General features: G+C 39.6%; 1 protein-coding gene across 4 annotated transcripts in view; it reads right to left on the bottom strand.

The window, feature by feature from the left end:
- Positions 1-3717: 3717 nt before the first annotated feature.
- Positions 3718-15885, bottom strand: part of LOC140195535 (disco-interacting protein 2 homolog C) — a 653338-nt gene continuing 641170 nt past the window's right edge. For all 4 annotated transcript variants that reach the window (XM_072254007.1, XM_072254008.1, XM_072254010.1 and 1 more), the window contains 2 exons: positions 11642-11765; positions 3718-8593 (listed from right to left, as the gene is read on the bottom strand). In XM_072254007.1, the coding sequence (XP_072110108.1) occupies positions 8341-8593; positions 11642-11765 (377 nt within the window). In that variant the 3' untranslated portion in view covers positions 3718-8340. The remainder of the gene's footprint in view (positions 8594-11641; positions 11766-15885) is intronic.

The following is a 15885-nucleotide window of genomic DNA, read 5'->3' as shown; positions in this document are numbered from 1 at the left end:
AGTGACACAACAGACTGCTGCAATCCGGAGCAAAAAGCAAAATGTTGGAGAAATAAAATTTAATAGCAAACAGCGCCTATAGTGTGTACAATTAGCCATTGTGATTATTCACATCCACAAGCCCCAACATTTGCATTAAAAAAATTAAAAATGCAGATGCTGCAATTTTGAAAAATAGGGACTATAATAATTCTCTTAAATAGTAATGCTGCTAATGTTTTAAGTTGATGACTGATGTAGAGACTATGCTTGATCTGTAATTTTGTCAAGTTTTTTCTAGTACTGAGTTACATGCAATGAAATTAGACTATCAGCCAATGAATTGAAAGTGGACTAACATTAAGGAATCTTCTGTACAGCAAAATCAGCTTAGTCTGTCAATTTAAGGAATGGAGATGGCCTACCACCAGAAGCTTCACACTACTGGAGGAGGATAATTCTGGCAATAAGTGCATAGAAATTAGTATCATTTTTGTTTGCTTAGGATTATTGACAAATACAGCATTAATTATCCATCCTTAAATTCCCCCAGAAAGTTGATGATCCACTGTGCTGTTGAGCAAGACAAGGACTTTAGACAGAGTAACAAGGAACAATGTCATATCCCAGTTAGTGTTCTTCATGATTTAGGTTGGTTGGGGAAAGGAACCATGCAGATTGTTATATTCCCTCATACCTGTTGCCTTGGTTGTCCTAGGTGGAGGAGACTGCGGATCTGAGAGCTACTGTTGGAAAGTCTTCGGTGAGTTGCTTTGATCTGGTGGAATATACAGTATTTTGGAGATAGCGCATTTACCTTGGACTTGTTAAAAGAAAATGATGCTGAAGATGTATGGTATGTCTGCTTTATTCTGGATTATAATGAACTTCTCAAGTGTAGTTGGAGCTACTTGTCTGGACACATATGGAGCATATGCCTTCAAAGCCTTGATTTGAAGGCTGTAGATGGTGGAAAATATTTGGTAGTCAGAACTTGGGCTCAGTTTATAATTACTGCATTTCTAATGTACGTACGATTAAGTTTCTGCTCATTAATGAACCCTGCACACCCCTTCACTTCCTACCACTCCACTTTATTCCTGGGCATTCAGGTAATGCTGTTGAGAAGTAGCTAAGCTGGGTGGGTTGCTTGCTGGGTTGGTCATGCTTTGGTACTACCCCAGTGTAAATGCCACTTGTCATTTATCAGCCTAAACTTCAATGATGCCAATCGTTGTGAGTGCTGAGAAGCACTGCTTCGCTGTCTGAGGAGTTATCAATGGAATTAAGCACTTTGTTATCAGTGAATGTACTCACGCTGATCACATGGGGTTTATCGAGGGATTCGAAGAGAAGGATCAGTTTTAACTTCGGTGTTTGGAGATGGAGGAAGAATGGCAGTTGGCGGGAAAGCAGAAGATGGTTGGTTGGGATCATAAGCACAAGAGATTCTGCAAATGCTGGAAATCCAGAGTAACACACACAAAATGCTGCAGGTTCTTTGTGGTCAGGCAGCATCTATGTAGAGAAATAAACAGTCGCTGTTTCGAGCCAAGACCCTTCATCAGGACTGGAAAGGAAAGGAGAAGAAGGCAGAATCAAAAATTTAGTGGGGGCGTGTTGGGGAAAGGAGCACAAGCTGGCGGGTGATGAGTAAAACCAGGTAAGGTAGGTTGGGGGTGAGGGGGAGATGTACGTTATAAATGAGTCATCGGTGGAAGTAGGAATCTGATAGGAGGGGACAGTAGGTATGGCAGAGTGAAGGGGAAGGAGGCAGGGCACCAGAGGGAGGTGATGGAACTAGTGTCACCTGTCACTTGCCAGACCCTATGGCAGCTTGAAGATTGACACAAGATCAAGAAAAATAATGCAGGGGATGAATCAGCTTTCTCTCAAAAAACATGTGGAAGGAACCCTGTGATTTAAACCTACAAGGGACTGAAGGAAGTCAAAGGACTAAGCCTGGGGAATTCTGGAGTTGGTCACGATTGTTGAGAAGGAATGAAGTGGGAGCTGTATCTACAGGGTGGGTGGAAATTGCACATTGAGTGGAGGCCTGATTGGTGATGTTGTGCATAGTCTATAGCAATTGATCAGTGGTAAATATGAGCAGAGAAATGTCAGATGGAGTTTCATTCAGTTGAATGTGAGGTGTTGCACTTTGGGAGATCAAATGTAAAGAGAAAGTATCCAATTAATAATAGGATCCTTAACAGTGTGGACATACAGAGGTATCTAGGGGTTCAGGTCCTTGAAAGTGACTGCAGAGGCTGATGGGGTTGTAAAGGTGCCATTTGGCTTGCTGGACTTTATTCGTTGAGACACTTGCGTTCAATAATCAGGAAGTTACATTGCAGCTTTATAAGACTCTAGTTAGGCCCAGCTGGAGCCTAACCTGAATTGGGCTGCATCTTTATGATACTCTGGTATCATTCATTTCTGATCGCCCAATATAGGAAGGATGTGGAGGCTCTGGAGAAGGTGCAGTGGAGGTTTGCCAGGATGCTAACTGGATCAGCGGGCATGTGCGCCAAGGAGAGCTTGGACAAATGTGGTTGGTTTTCTCTGGGGTGGTGGAGGCTGAGGAAAGGCCTGATAAAATTTGTAAGAAAAGAACAGGTAGAGTAGAGAACTGGTATAGTTTTCTTCGGTGGAAGTGTCTAATATTAGATGGCATAGATTTAAGACGAGAAAGGCTAAGTTCAAAGATGTGCAGGGTACATGTTATTCCACGCAGTGTTGGGTACCGAGAAAGTGCCGCCATGGATATAGATGTGGAGGCAGATATGATAAAGGCGTTTCAGAAGTTCTTAGATAGGCACATGAATGTGGAAGGATATGGACATTGTGTGAGCAGAAAGCATTATTTAGTTAAGAATTGAATTACTAGTTTAATTAATTCAGTATAACGTTGTAAGGGTTGCGGGGTGGAGATATATCTCTACCAAACGAGGGGTAAGGCACTCCTTACTTCCACTAGCCTGCAGGTCACCCTTGGGCAAGGTGTAGCACCTGGTTAGTCCCCCCACCCCCAATCAGGGTCATGTGAAGCCATGGGAGGAGGTGGTGGATGGTCATATGATCAGCTGGTGCGTATCACAAGTTCTGGTTATGTGACCACTGACGCCAGGCAGACAATCTCTGAAGAGTATTGACAATGGCTGGGGTCACCCATCTTGTAAAGACACTGGCCAGAAGAAGACAATGGCAAACACTTCTGTAGGAAAATTGGCCAAGAACCATCATGGTCATGGAAAGACCATGATCTCACCCATTATAGGACATGGCACATAATGAACGAACGAATAACATTGTGGGGTGAAGGGCTGTTCCAGTGTTCTACTGTTCTGTGTTCTAAGTACAGCTTGAGGTACAAAAGGCTGTATACTAAGGTCACAAAACGACAGTATGTCATTCCCAATTTGTCTTGTAGCTTTGTAGCATCTGAGTTTGGAGCCTGGAGATACTGACATGTTTAAAGTAAAGAAAATGCTTAAAGGGGAGTCAGAGAATGAAGAAGTCGGTGGGTGGATGGGTCAAGAATGAATTCTGGAGAGCAGAGCAGCACTGATTCTGAAAGAAACTGGACTGGTACTTGAGAAAGCAAGACCATGCCAGTGATGAGTTGATAACAGTAACAAGAAAGTTGGGCAAGGTTTAGAAGATAAAGGCGTACAAAGTTTTAATGTGTAGCAACAAAACTTTTATTCATAAAAAGACACATAAATGTAATCCAAATACTGTACAATTCCAATTCTGAAAATATAGTTTACAAAGGCAAAATAAACTGACTTCACTTGTGTGTCGCTCATACTGAAACAACACTGCATTTATGATATTGGACCAGTATCCAGCGGTTGGCTGTTAAACGAATGACAGGTTGTGAAGAAAAACACAAAAAATTGACTGTGAGTTTGCTGGCAAAAATGATAATTGCAAACTGCTTTTTAAAATCAAAATCAAACTGGTTCATTCTCCTCCTGGAAGGGGATCTGCCACCTTTACCCAGTTTGCTCCAATGTAATTAACTTATTTCTTTCTAATGTATGTAATATTGCCTGTTTCTCACAGCAACAAATACACCTCTGTGTCAGAAATGGAGAATCAAAACCTATCCAGTGACTGTGAAGATTTAACACCAATAGCAATGAGTTTTTTTTTTAAACCTTAAACTTCTAGTTAAAGCAATTTACTGGTTGTAGATGTTTTGATTAATATTCCATTTTTTATTTTATAATTCTCCTAACCAGTTTCTTAAAATCTGAAAATATCAAAAGTGAAGAAAACATTGAAAGAAATGTCAAGTGTTTCTTTAACTACAGTTGCAGGCTGCAGGCAAAAATGAGGATGTTAGTGTATTTATAGATCTTAAAAGCAAAGTGGTAAATTATTGAAGGAATCACAAATATACTAACACACGACTGTGTGCTCAGGTGATTATCAAATCAATCTCCCCAGCACTTTGAACAGAGGAAGTATTGAAATAGAAATCTCAGATTTGACAGAGAGTGATAGGAAATTAAAAGGCAAACAGGGCACTTTAAATGTAGAAGCAGACTTGATGAAAGTTCAGTAAGATCAACCAATCAGTCCTTGATCAGAAGTGAAACATTACAAAACAGAATTGGTGCCCAAGGTTCCGATGGCACACAACCCTACATCTAACCTTAACAAAAGGCTGTAGGAGTAATGCTGGAAACAACAGGCCGGGTTCTGTCTGGGAATAAAAATGTCCTGAACTGGAAGGAAGTTTCACTGTGACTGAAGCCATCGGTGTGCCGAAGATGGGACTGTTGTTACTTGCAGTGCAAACACAACTTTCAGATGTTTCTTTCTACACCTCAGACCAAATCTACAGAAGGAAGTTTAAGGAAGATTTTAACCTTGCTGTATCTCATTAAAGAGAATCCAGAAAGGTGGGAAGGTGACAAGCATGTGCACTGAATGAAACAGATGCATGGCATTGGGATCAGAGGCTGGGAACAAAACCAAAAGAACAACACAGGAGAAAGAACTGAAGGTTTTGTTGGATCATTTATTGAAACCAACACCTCAACTCTGAAGACTGTATATAGTTTACTGTATATAATAGTCTTTTTTATGCAGCATCCCAATGAAATAAAATTTGATAACAGTACACAAATTACCCTGATAAATGTTCAGTCCCCTTACTGTCTAGAACCAGAAAACAGAAATAACCTTACAGAAGGAAGGTGTACAGGCCATTCAAATTTAATTGCATTACATATAAATCAACTTTTAGTAAGACAAAGTGTGATTGAAAAATTAATTATGGTTTGGATATATATTCAGAGGACTGGTCAATTTAACTACTAGCTTTTAGAACCAATTTGATATTATCTGTTGTACTAGACTATATGTATATTTTGCCATCTCTGATTTTATGGTGCCTATTTCCTAAAATAAATGTCATTCTGCAGATCTTGCATTCAGGCAGAGCAATAACCATCATGACTCTGCTGCCAAAGGTTCTTGTCTAATCTCAAGAAAGCAAATTGAAGAGTACAAGAGTGTAAGCTAATTAAGCCCATTATGAGGAAATTTAGAGTGTTGAATGAAGACAGATGAATTGTTTTCAGAGCAACAAAAATAAAAGCTTTTATTTGTTCATTTGAATATAAAACAGGCGTTATCACAGATGTACAAAGCGTACTGGTGGTTTAACATACAAGAAAGATTGCTGTCCTTTGCACAGTAAAATCCATTCTGATTGGTTGAGTACATGACATTCTCTACCAGTCATTAGACCTTATGACGGAACGCTGCCAACATTCAACTGATAAAGGGACAGTCCTCCCTTGGGTAAAGTGTCAAGCAGGATAATAATAACAAGCACCGTGAGGAATCTGATCCTATTTCTGATATTGTATGATCTTCATGTACCTTCCATTTTTGTGCATGTGCATCGTTTGATTACATGGTTTTCTTTTACTTCAAAGCACTAGATCACAAGACAAACAGTTTTTTATACATTCTAATGCATGGTTTATCTACAATAAGTTTTCTAATACGGGACAAGCCTTCTTTATTGCTGAGTCTGCTGGGACTCTGGATGGTTGCTTCTTCCACTCTCACAACAGAACAAGAAACCTACTTTACTACAAATAGTAAATGTTAGACTCTCTTTACAAATGGCAGGTAGCAGAGGATACAACAAACCTGGCATCAAAAATAAATGTAGCTAAGGTGATATTACCTAATGTGCTGGATTTGGTTCTGTGGGACTGGGACTAGTATATAATTCACTTTAGGTTGTTCTCCAGTAACGGCAAACACCGTTTTCAGACACTGGACGATATTCAACATGCAAGGGTTCAGTCACTCATTAAGGCAGTAATCAGAGCTTCATACCCAACTGGGCAGCTCCAGGCAGCCTGCCACTCTAGACATGCAAATCTTCTATCAAGCTTCCACAGTGCTGCTGTCAGAACACAATTTAGCATTTGAATGAATTTTTTTAAATGTTGTCAACTTGTCCCTGCTTATCCAGCACTTCTTACCAGTTAATTGCAAGCCCAGCAATACTTCCAAGAGCGCAAAGAAACCGACTGGCGACCAGATTCGTTCTCTTAACCTGAAGCATGCGGGAGAACATTTGGCTTGACACATGGCAAATGACCTTTAATAAAACATAGGGTTATGACAAAATGGAGTAACAGCAAAGGTGCCAGCCACCATTTTGTGTGCATGCTGCATCTTATTAGACAGATAAAAATTAAGTTTCTGACATTTTATTGCAAATATTTTTGTTTTAAAAGTTTTACAACATTGTTGTAAAGATTTTAACTGTAAAAAAAATTAACACCATTTCTTGTGCATAAGTTTCTATAATTAAAAAGGTTTACTTGAAAAATGGCTCTTTTGCAGTTATTTAATTTCTGAACTTTTTTCTTAATATCCCGTAACAGGTTAAGAAAAAGTCTAATTATAAACATGATTAGCAGCAGTAGAAAGTTTGAAACTATCATAAATAGCTTGGACTCTGAAACACACAGGATAGAACATGCACATCCTGACAACCACACAATCTACTCTGTGTAACCTGCCACATGTGGAGAGTCTAACAAATGTCAGTGTATGTGTGCACATGCGAACACAAAGTTATTAATGAACACCAGCCAATCTGGCACAATACAATTTTTTTATTGATTTTTTAAAATATTTTAGTGCACTTTAAACTTCAGTTAATTCACAAGCATAAAGATGTCCACAGATCTTTTCACAAACTCTTATCTTCCGATGGAAGGTGCTTGCGTGACGCCACGTCATGTGCTGAGATTATTGCACCTCTGAGGTGGACCGAGTGAATAACACAACCTTATGTTCATTTAAAAACTGGGACACCATGCAAGTCAGAATTACTGCTTTTCTCAATATTTCTTCAATTGGTAAAACCATAGATCTGATGAGTTACCTCGAATATAGTGTGCAGATGTGCAGCTATCCACATAAAATAATGCAACACTTTGCCTCTTAATAGCAAACATTTAAAAGAGTAAAACATTCTCAAATGTCTCTCTCTTAATATACTTCTAAAGAACAAAATAAATTAAAACTGTTTTGTACATAATTACACGATATGAAGTTACTCGGTAGTTTTCTCCTTTTTTTTGTAGTACAATGATAATCATCACCATGAAAACGTATTTGAACCCTTTTATTGGATACACCTGCAATCTACACCCCTGTTGTTAGGTAGCAGACTCCTCCTGATTGCCCTTGCACGGTTTCCTCGAGCCCCGGTTTAAGAGGGACTCATGACTTGGTTGCAACTTTTAAGGTGCCGATAGGGTAGATTTTACTCTCGTACCTCTTAATATCAAATACCAGACATACAAGAAAAAAAGGAGGAATAAAATATCTTCAGTCAGTCATCCCTAGGTAGAAGGTTCCTTGTTTACAACTTTTTTTTTGACAATTTTTGACCAAATCTCAAGAATCAACAACCTAAAATACTTGCTTTTGCCACAGTATGTGAATACATAAAAAGCACCCCCTTAGAGGGCAGATTAAAAAACGTAAGCAACTTCAGCTGATATAACTTAAAAATACAGAGCGCAGATAGTACACTTACTTCAAAAGCAGTTAATCAACCAACAAGCAAAAAACAGTTCCATGACGGGATTTTGACCTTCAAAGGGCTGTGTACTAATCATTGTCTTTGTGGTACAAAGGAAAGTTTCACATCTTTGTGACGAGTCACTAGTGCTTGCGTGTGCAGAAAGGCCCCTCTGGAGTGGCTATTTGTCTTTTGGTTTCTGCACATTTTGTGGTGAACACCAAGAATTCTTTTTACATATGTACACACACACATAGTTAAAGGAAGCCTTAAGCAAGAGGCTACATGTTGTAGGCCACATAGATAGGATCGAGTTGGTCTGCCAAAAACCCATCCCTTAGATGCATGCGTTGCTTTTCTCCACGAGAGTTTATTGGGATCACTCCGACATCAACCACAACTACAACTCCTACAATAAGGTAATGTTCCTCCAGAACAACATTAGTGACCAGAGGAACAAGGTCCAAAGCCTCTTGCTCCGATCCATCCAGTTCCACAACGACCACCAAAAGATTTGTCCAGGTAAACACCGCACTGGAAGAGAGCCAAAAGAGAGAAATAAGGAAGTAGCAGTGGTGCTTTATTTAGAAACAGTAATTTGGATTAAATGAATATTTTCAGCAGTTATCTGTCTTATATTCACTGTCCAGTTTTTCCAGAAGTAAAAACACTTGTTCTATGCGGAAACTGCCTTTCCTCTTGTATCCTGCTGTGACCTACCAACACGTCCCGAGGCTTGACCTAACCCTAATAATCAGGACCCGGTTTGCCGAGGTTACCCCACCTGATCGTTATCCAATATGCTTGCCAATTTAGTTTCTATTGCAGGATTTCACTTCAGTATGTCTTGTTATGAAAACACTAATGCCCCAGAATAGAAAAGTCCACAGAAAGTGGAGGATATAGCCCAGTCTATCACAGGAAAGTCTTTCCCACATTGAGTACACCTATGTGGAGCACTGCCACAGGAAAGCAGCATCCATTAAGATTCCCACCAGCCAGGCTATGCCCCCTCCTTGCTTGTAACAGTGGGCAGGAGGTACACACCATCAGCATCAGGCTCCTGAACTGGCGAGGATAACTTCACTCACCACTATTTTGAACTGATTCTACAATCTAGAGAATCACTTTCAAGGACTCTTTACAACTCATATTCTTAGTATTATTTTTTATTTGCACTTTGTTTCCTTTTGGTGTTTTGTTAGTCCCTGTCTGTTTACCTATAGTTTTTTTTGTAAATTATATTGTATTTATTTTTTTTAATCTGTAAATGCCTGCAAGAAAATGAATCTCAATGTAATATATAGCAACATATAGATTCTTTGATAATAAATTTACCTTGAACTTTGAACTCTCCTTTTTTGACTAATTAAATTTTTAAGCAGCTCCATTGTTATCACCAGGTTTCCAGTGCTCATAATAGGATGAACTGTTCCAAGCCACAGGAAAGCCCTGATCTCTGTGCATGCACCAATCACAGAACTTCACTATCACCCTGCAAAGATTGGTGCTATCTGCAAACTTTAAAATCTGGCAACTATAAAGAAGGAAATCGCCACACAGTTTATAATACTGGAAATGTACAGAGGATAAAATAAGCTATACCCTCATTATTTCAGAGTCACTCTCAAGCATTCATGCTCTGTGCCAACTCCTGACTAGAACCATCCTAGCCTTTCCCCTTAACAATGTATCCTCATCAGCTTCAATTACGTATCCTTCCCAAAACAGACAGAATACACTGCCTCAACGATATGACAGAAATTTCCCCAATCTGGGTCCACATTCATATCAACACACACAAAATGCTGGAGGAACTGAGCAGGCCAGGCAGCATCTATGGAAAAGAGTAAACAGTCAACGTATAGGACTGAGACCCTTCATCAGGACATTTGTATGCTAATTTTAAATTGACAATTTTACTCACATTAATAATTTGGATTCAAGTAGAAATTCACTTTCCAATTTCACCAGAAGCAAACACTTGTTCCATGCAGGAAACAAATTAACTACATTTCCTCTTGTACCCCATTATGACCTACACTACAACATATCCCTAACCTTAACCTAATACTGATTCTGGCAAAGAAAACACCCTTTTCCTATTCCTGTTTTTAAGTCTTTGTCATTGACTTCTGTGGCAGCATGAATCCCTCTTCCCAGAGCTAATTTCCCAATTCTGGCCATTATCCTGTGAATTCTGGGAATCTGCACTGTACCTTGCAGAGAACAAGTGGCCACTTTATTAGGTACAGGAGGTACCTAATAGTCACTGAATGCATGTTTATGGTCTTCTGCTGCTGTAGCCCATCCACTTAAAGGTTCGATGTGTTGCGTGTTCACAGATGCTCTTTTCCACACCACTGTTGTCGCCTCCCTGTCAGCTTGAACCAGCCTGGGCATTCTGCTCTGACTTCTCTCATTAACAAGGCGTTTTTGGCGAGAGAACTACTACTCACTGGATGCTTTTTTTGGTTTTCCTATCATTCTCTGTAAACTCCGGAGACTTGTGCATGAAAATTCCTGGAGATCAGTAGTTTTTGAGATACTCAGACCATCCCATGGGGCACCAACAATCATTCCATGTCAAAATCACTGAGATCACATTTCTTCCCCATTTGAACATTTGGTCTGAACAGCAACTGAATCTCTTGACCATGTCTGCATGCTTTTATTCATTGAGTTCCTGCACATGATTGGTTGCTTAGATAGTGGCATTAACGAGTACCTGTACTTAATAAAGTGGCCACTGAGTGTATATCGTGACCTTGTTCATCTTCAGCAGTCACTCAGATGTGCTGTGACCATATCTCCTGCCACAGTGCAAGTAGATATCTATTAAATTATTTATGCTAAAGGCACTTGTTCCTATCTATTTCCCTTCTGCCTGAGTGCTTACTCAATCATTGTATTCCTTGACTTTTTTTGTGACTTGGCATTTATTTTCCACACATTTCTTTTTAAAAAGCATATTAAATCTCTACAGCCGTGAGTATCATTTCCTGCAAAGAGGAGGCCAGAACACAATGAAACACAGTATGGTTCTCTTCAACCAAGTGTGCATACCATACATACTGTCAAAACCATGTTGGTCAAAACTCTGTTCTGGCAGCAGCTGAGAAAAATAAACAGCTGATATTTTAAATGAAGGTTCCAGTCCAAAACATCAACTGCTCATTTCCTTCTACAGATGCTGTCTGACATGATGAGTTCCTCTATACCCTTTGTATTTTCCTTGGAAAACATTTGTATCCTTTGAGGAACAGATTTACATTTATGACTAACAGAATGAAGCCACAATGGAGAAATGCACTGAATTCTCAATTGTTAGGTCACTTTTTGAGGGAAGATAAAGATCACCAGAATTTAAGGTAAGTTCATTCTGTTAGCCATTAGACAATGATATGACCAGAGAAAATAACTTAAAATATAGTTAAGGAACTTAACATCATTACAGAACAGAGTTAGCTCATGAACAAGCCAACTTCCTGACTTGCAGGAATGGGTCAGAGTGCATTAAAGGCAATATATATACGTATGAGCATTGCGTGGAAACTGCTCACCAGGCTGAGAGAGACCTACCATTCAGTGATGCTCTTGTGAGCACGAATCACAGACGTTTCGATATCAATGGGGTGATACCTCATTCCTCGCAACTCCATTGCTTCATCCAACGCACCCACAACATATAATGCATCATGGCGTTCTAACAAAACACAAATCATTGATTCTTATCGAACTCAGCTTGAAACTTATTTTGCGCACAGACAACAATATGTACACAGTTGCTCAAAACAACTATACAGCAAGAGCGATAAGAAATCAGCAAAAACATTCACTGGATGTTCCAAATGTTGATCAGTATAGGAATACTGATTTATTCTTGTTACATATACTGAGATATGACGAAAAGCTTCTGTTTTGCCTGCCCACCAGAGAATGCCATACATAATTACACTGAGGTAGAAATAAGAAAACAGAATGCAGAGAGTAGTTTTGAAATTACAGAGAAACTGCAAAGCAGTTAAAAATGAAGTACAAGGACTATAATGATGTAGACTGGGAGATTAAGGGTTCACCTTTTGGCGTATGGAAGATCTGTTCAGGAATCTGATAACATGGGATAGAAGCTGTCCTTGAGATTGGTGGTTCATATTCTCAGGCTTTGCATCTCCTGACTGACGGGAGAGGGGAGAAGAGGGAATGACAGGGTGGGAAGGGTCATTGATTATGTTAACTGCTTTCCAGAAGCAGCAGGGAATGTGGTGGTCTTGGGCAGAGTCATTACCCTCGAGCTTCTTAGGCTGCTGCAGTCGCTTTGGTGGAGGTATTCATTTGGTGGTGTTTGGGAAGGCAATCCCAGCAGTAGCAAAAGAACAGCGATCTACCACGAACAAGAGGAAAATCTGCAGCTGCTGGAAATCCAAGCAACACACACAAAATGCTGGAGGGAACTCAGCAGGCCAGGCAGCATCTATGGAAAAGAGTACAGTACCTGCTGAAAGATCTCAGCCTGAAACGTCGACTGTTTACTCTTTTCCTAGATGCTGCCTGAGTTCCTCCAGCATTTTGTGTGTGCTGTTTACATATATCAGAATGATTTAGCCTCCACAGCTGTCTGCGGCAATGAATTCCACAGATTCAGCACCCCCTGGTTAAAAAGATTCCTCCTTATCTCTGGTCAAAAGGGACATCCTTGTATCTGTGATGGATACTTGCTTTCTTTCTCGGTTTGCTCGGTTGCCTTTCTAAACACAGCATCAGCCACTTGTAAGATCAAATCAGTTAGTTGCAAGTAAACTTCTAACTAACAGATCGTTTAGTTCCTTGTCGTAAAACAAGAGTTAGTTTTCAGTTCTTAAAATGTAAAGAAAAGGCTTGAATTAGTTTGAAGTTAAAACAAGTATTGTCTATAGAACAGCTTTGCAGATGCTCTGTCTGTGAGAAAGCAAATGCTAGTCAGTCCTCCTGCTCAATTAAGTGTAATAAAAGAGAATGGGTGGCTTAACTTGGGTTGTTTCAAACAGACAAGCTGACTCCTAAGTTGCTTTGTTCAAGGAAACTTGTAGACTAGACAAAAATAATACCATTTAGCACATCAAATACCTTATGTGTTTATACTTTTATGTATTCAGAGTTAGCTTTAGAGCATTAATAGTAACCAACTAAGATCTATGTCTCCAAAAGAAGCTTTTAGACTGTTTGTATTAAAAGGGTGTCTGAGGAAATATCATATACGTGTGAAGTCACTCAAGTGGGAGGAAAACGGTATACATGTAGAGACCAGTTTAGGCTCTTTAGGAATGGGATAAAGGAACATCAAGAAATCTGGAAGAAAATGGATGAATTAAAATCCATTCCTCCAAGTTCAGTTTCTGCAATGGACAACTTGTTTGCCTGCATTGCGGTATGTCTTTTAATTTTATAGGAATTATACTTGAGTTTTGAAAATTCTTTATTCGTTGGGCTTTGTGCTTTGTCCTTACTGCTCTATGTTGTAGAAAGGCCTTGTGTTTCAGAAATGGTTTGTAATTTGGAAATGTTTAAGATATAAATCCTCTGTGAGTTTTAAATGTGTTTTAAGGGTGTTATTTGGATTTAAATGTGTATCACTGTAAATAAATGAACTGTGTTTTAAACTACTTTGTTAGCTGGAATCCTTGGTAGGAAGAGGGGATCCACCACTCAAATAGTGTGTATTGGCAGCTGAATGCTGGTTGAAGAAATTCATCCTCATCTCTTTATTTTGAGGCTGTGCCCTCCTACTAATGGCAACATCCTCTTTGGTTTCAATGCATTTCCTCTCCTCCCTCTCATCCTTCTGAACTCTCTCAGGTACAGGTCCAGAGACATTGAACATTCCTGATACGTGAAGGCTTTCTTTCCCAGGATCATTCTCATGAACTGCCTCTGAACCCTCTCCAAGGCTAGCACATCTTTCCTTAGCTACAGGGCCTTAATACTCAAAATATGAATGGACCAAGGCCTTTCAATGCAGTAATGGTGCACAGGTTTGGACACAGTGAAGATTTAAGATGATTGTTGGAGTGCTGTGCCTGTTTCCTGAGTATTATTGGAGATGCAGGCACGCAGCTACACACTACTAAATTGTGGCCACATACAGCGGTGCTAGAAAGCTTGTGAACCCTGTAAAATTTTCTCTATTTCTGCATAAATATGACCTAAAATGTGATCAGATCTTCATGTAAGACCTAAAGCTCTAGAGAACCCAAATAAATAAATACCACAAAAAATTAATACTTTTTCATTTATTTATTGAGAAAAATGATCCGGTATTACCTGTATTTGTTGGAAAAAATATGTGAACCTTTGCTTTCAGTACAGCAATAACTTCAGCTGAACATTTTTGCTAACTGTTGATCAGTCCCGCACATCAGCTTGGAGGAATTTTAGACCATTCCTCCTTACCAAACTGTTTCAACTCTAGGGTGTTGGTGAGCATCCTTGTATGAACTGCTTGCTTCAGGTTCTTCCACAACATTTCTATAGCGTTAAGGTCAGGACTTTGACTTGGCCTTTCCAAAACATGAATTGTCTTCTTTTTAAACCATTCTGTTGATTTACTCATCTTGTTGCATTATCCAACTTCTATTAAGCTTTCCTGATATTCTCCTGTAAAATGTCTTGATACAATTTTGAATTTATTGTTCCTCAATGACTGCAAGCTGTCCAACCCCTGAGGCAGCAAAGCAGCCCCAAACCATGATGCTCCTTCCACCATATTTTACAGTTGGGATGAGGTTTTGGTGTTGGTGCAATGCCCTTTTTCCTCCAAACATTACAATGTGCATTTCCACCAAGAAGTTCAACTACGGTCTCATCCGTCCACAGAACATTGTCCCACAAGCATTGTAGAACATCCGGGTGGTGTTTTGCAAACTTGAGACATGCAACAAAGTTTTTTTTTGGAGAGCAGTGGTTTCCTCCGTGGTGTCCTTCTATGAACACCATTCTTGTTCAGTGTTTTTTATATAGTGGACACATGAACAGAGACTTTAGCAAGTTCTAAAGATTTCTGCTGGTCTTTTGCTGTTACCCTTGAGTTCTTTCTCACCTCCTTCAGCATTGAACATTATGCTCTTGTTGTGATCTTTGCAGGAAGCCCACTCCTAGGGAGAGCAGCAACCTACTGAGTTTCCTCCATTTGTAGACAATTTCTCTTATTGTGGACTGATGAACACTCAGGTCTTCAGAAATGCTTTCGCAGCCTTTTCCAGCTTCATACATCTCTACAAGTCGTTTTTTAAGATCCTCTGAAAGTTGTTTTGATGAAGGAATGGTGTACATAAACAGATCTTTCTTGAGAAGAGCAGGCTCTGTCAGTAACCTGCTTCGTGTGTATTTTTTTATATAGGGCAGGGCACCTCAACAACCCACACCTCTCATTGAACGGCTCACCTGACTCCAAACAACTTTTGTAGAAGGCATTACCCCAGAGGTTCACATACTTTTCCAGCAAATACATGTGATATTGGATCATTTTTCTTAATAAATAAATGAACAAGTATAATGCTTTGTGATGCTTATTTAATTGGGTTTGCTTTATATAGTTTAGGACCTGTGTGAAGATCTGATCACATTTATGCAGAAACAGAAGATTCTACAGGTTGCAGCACCACTGTAGGCGACCGGAAGTCGAGAGGTCAGTCACCGCCAGTTACTTCTGATCTATTCTTAGAGCTAGCTTGTTGTGCGGCTGCTTCATTTATTTATTTAGAGATACAGCACAGGCACTTCCAGACCAATCAGTTAAGTCCTCAATGTATCAGGAACAGCTTCTTCTCCTCCGCCATCAGATTTCTGGA

The sequence above is a fragment of the Mobula birostris genome, chromosome 3 (genome assembly GCF_030028105.1).
Source record: "Mobula birostris isolate sMobBir1 chromosome 3, sMobBir1.hap1, whole genome shotgun sequence".
NCBI classification, from domain to species: domain Eukaryota; kingdom Metazoa; phylum Chordata; class Chondrichthyes; order Myliobatiformes; family Myliobatidae; genus Mobula; species Mobula birostris.
The sequence above is the reverse complement of the archived record's forward strand: the minus strand, read 5'-3'. Positions and strand labels throughout refer to the sequence as shown.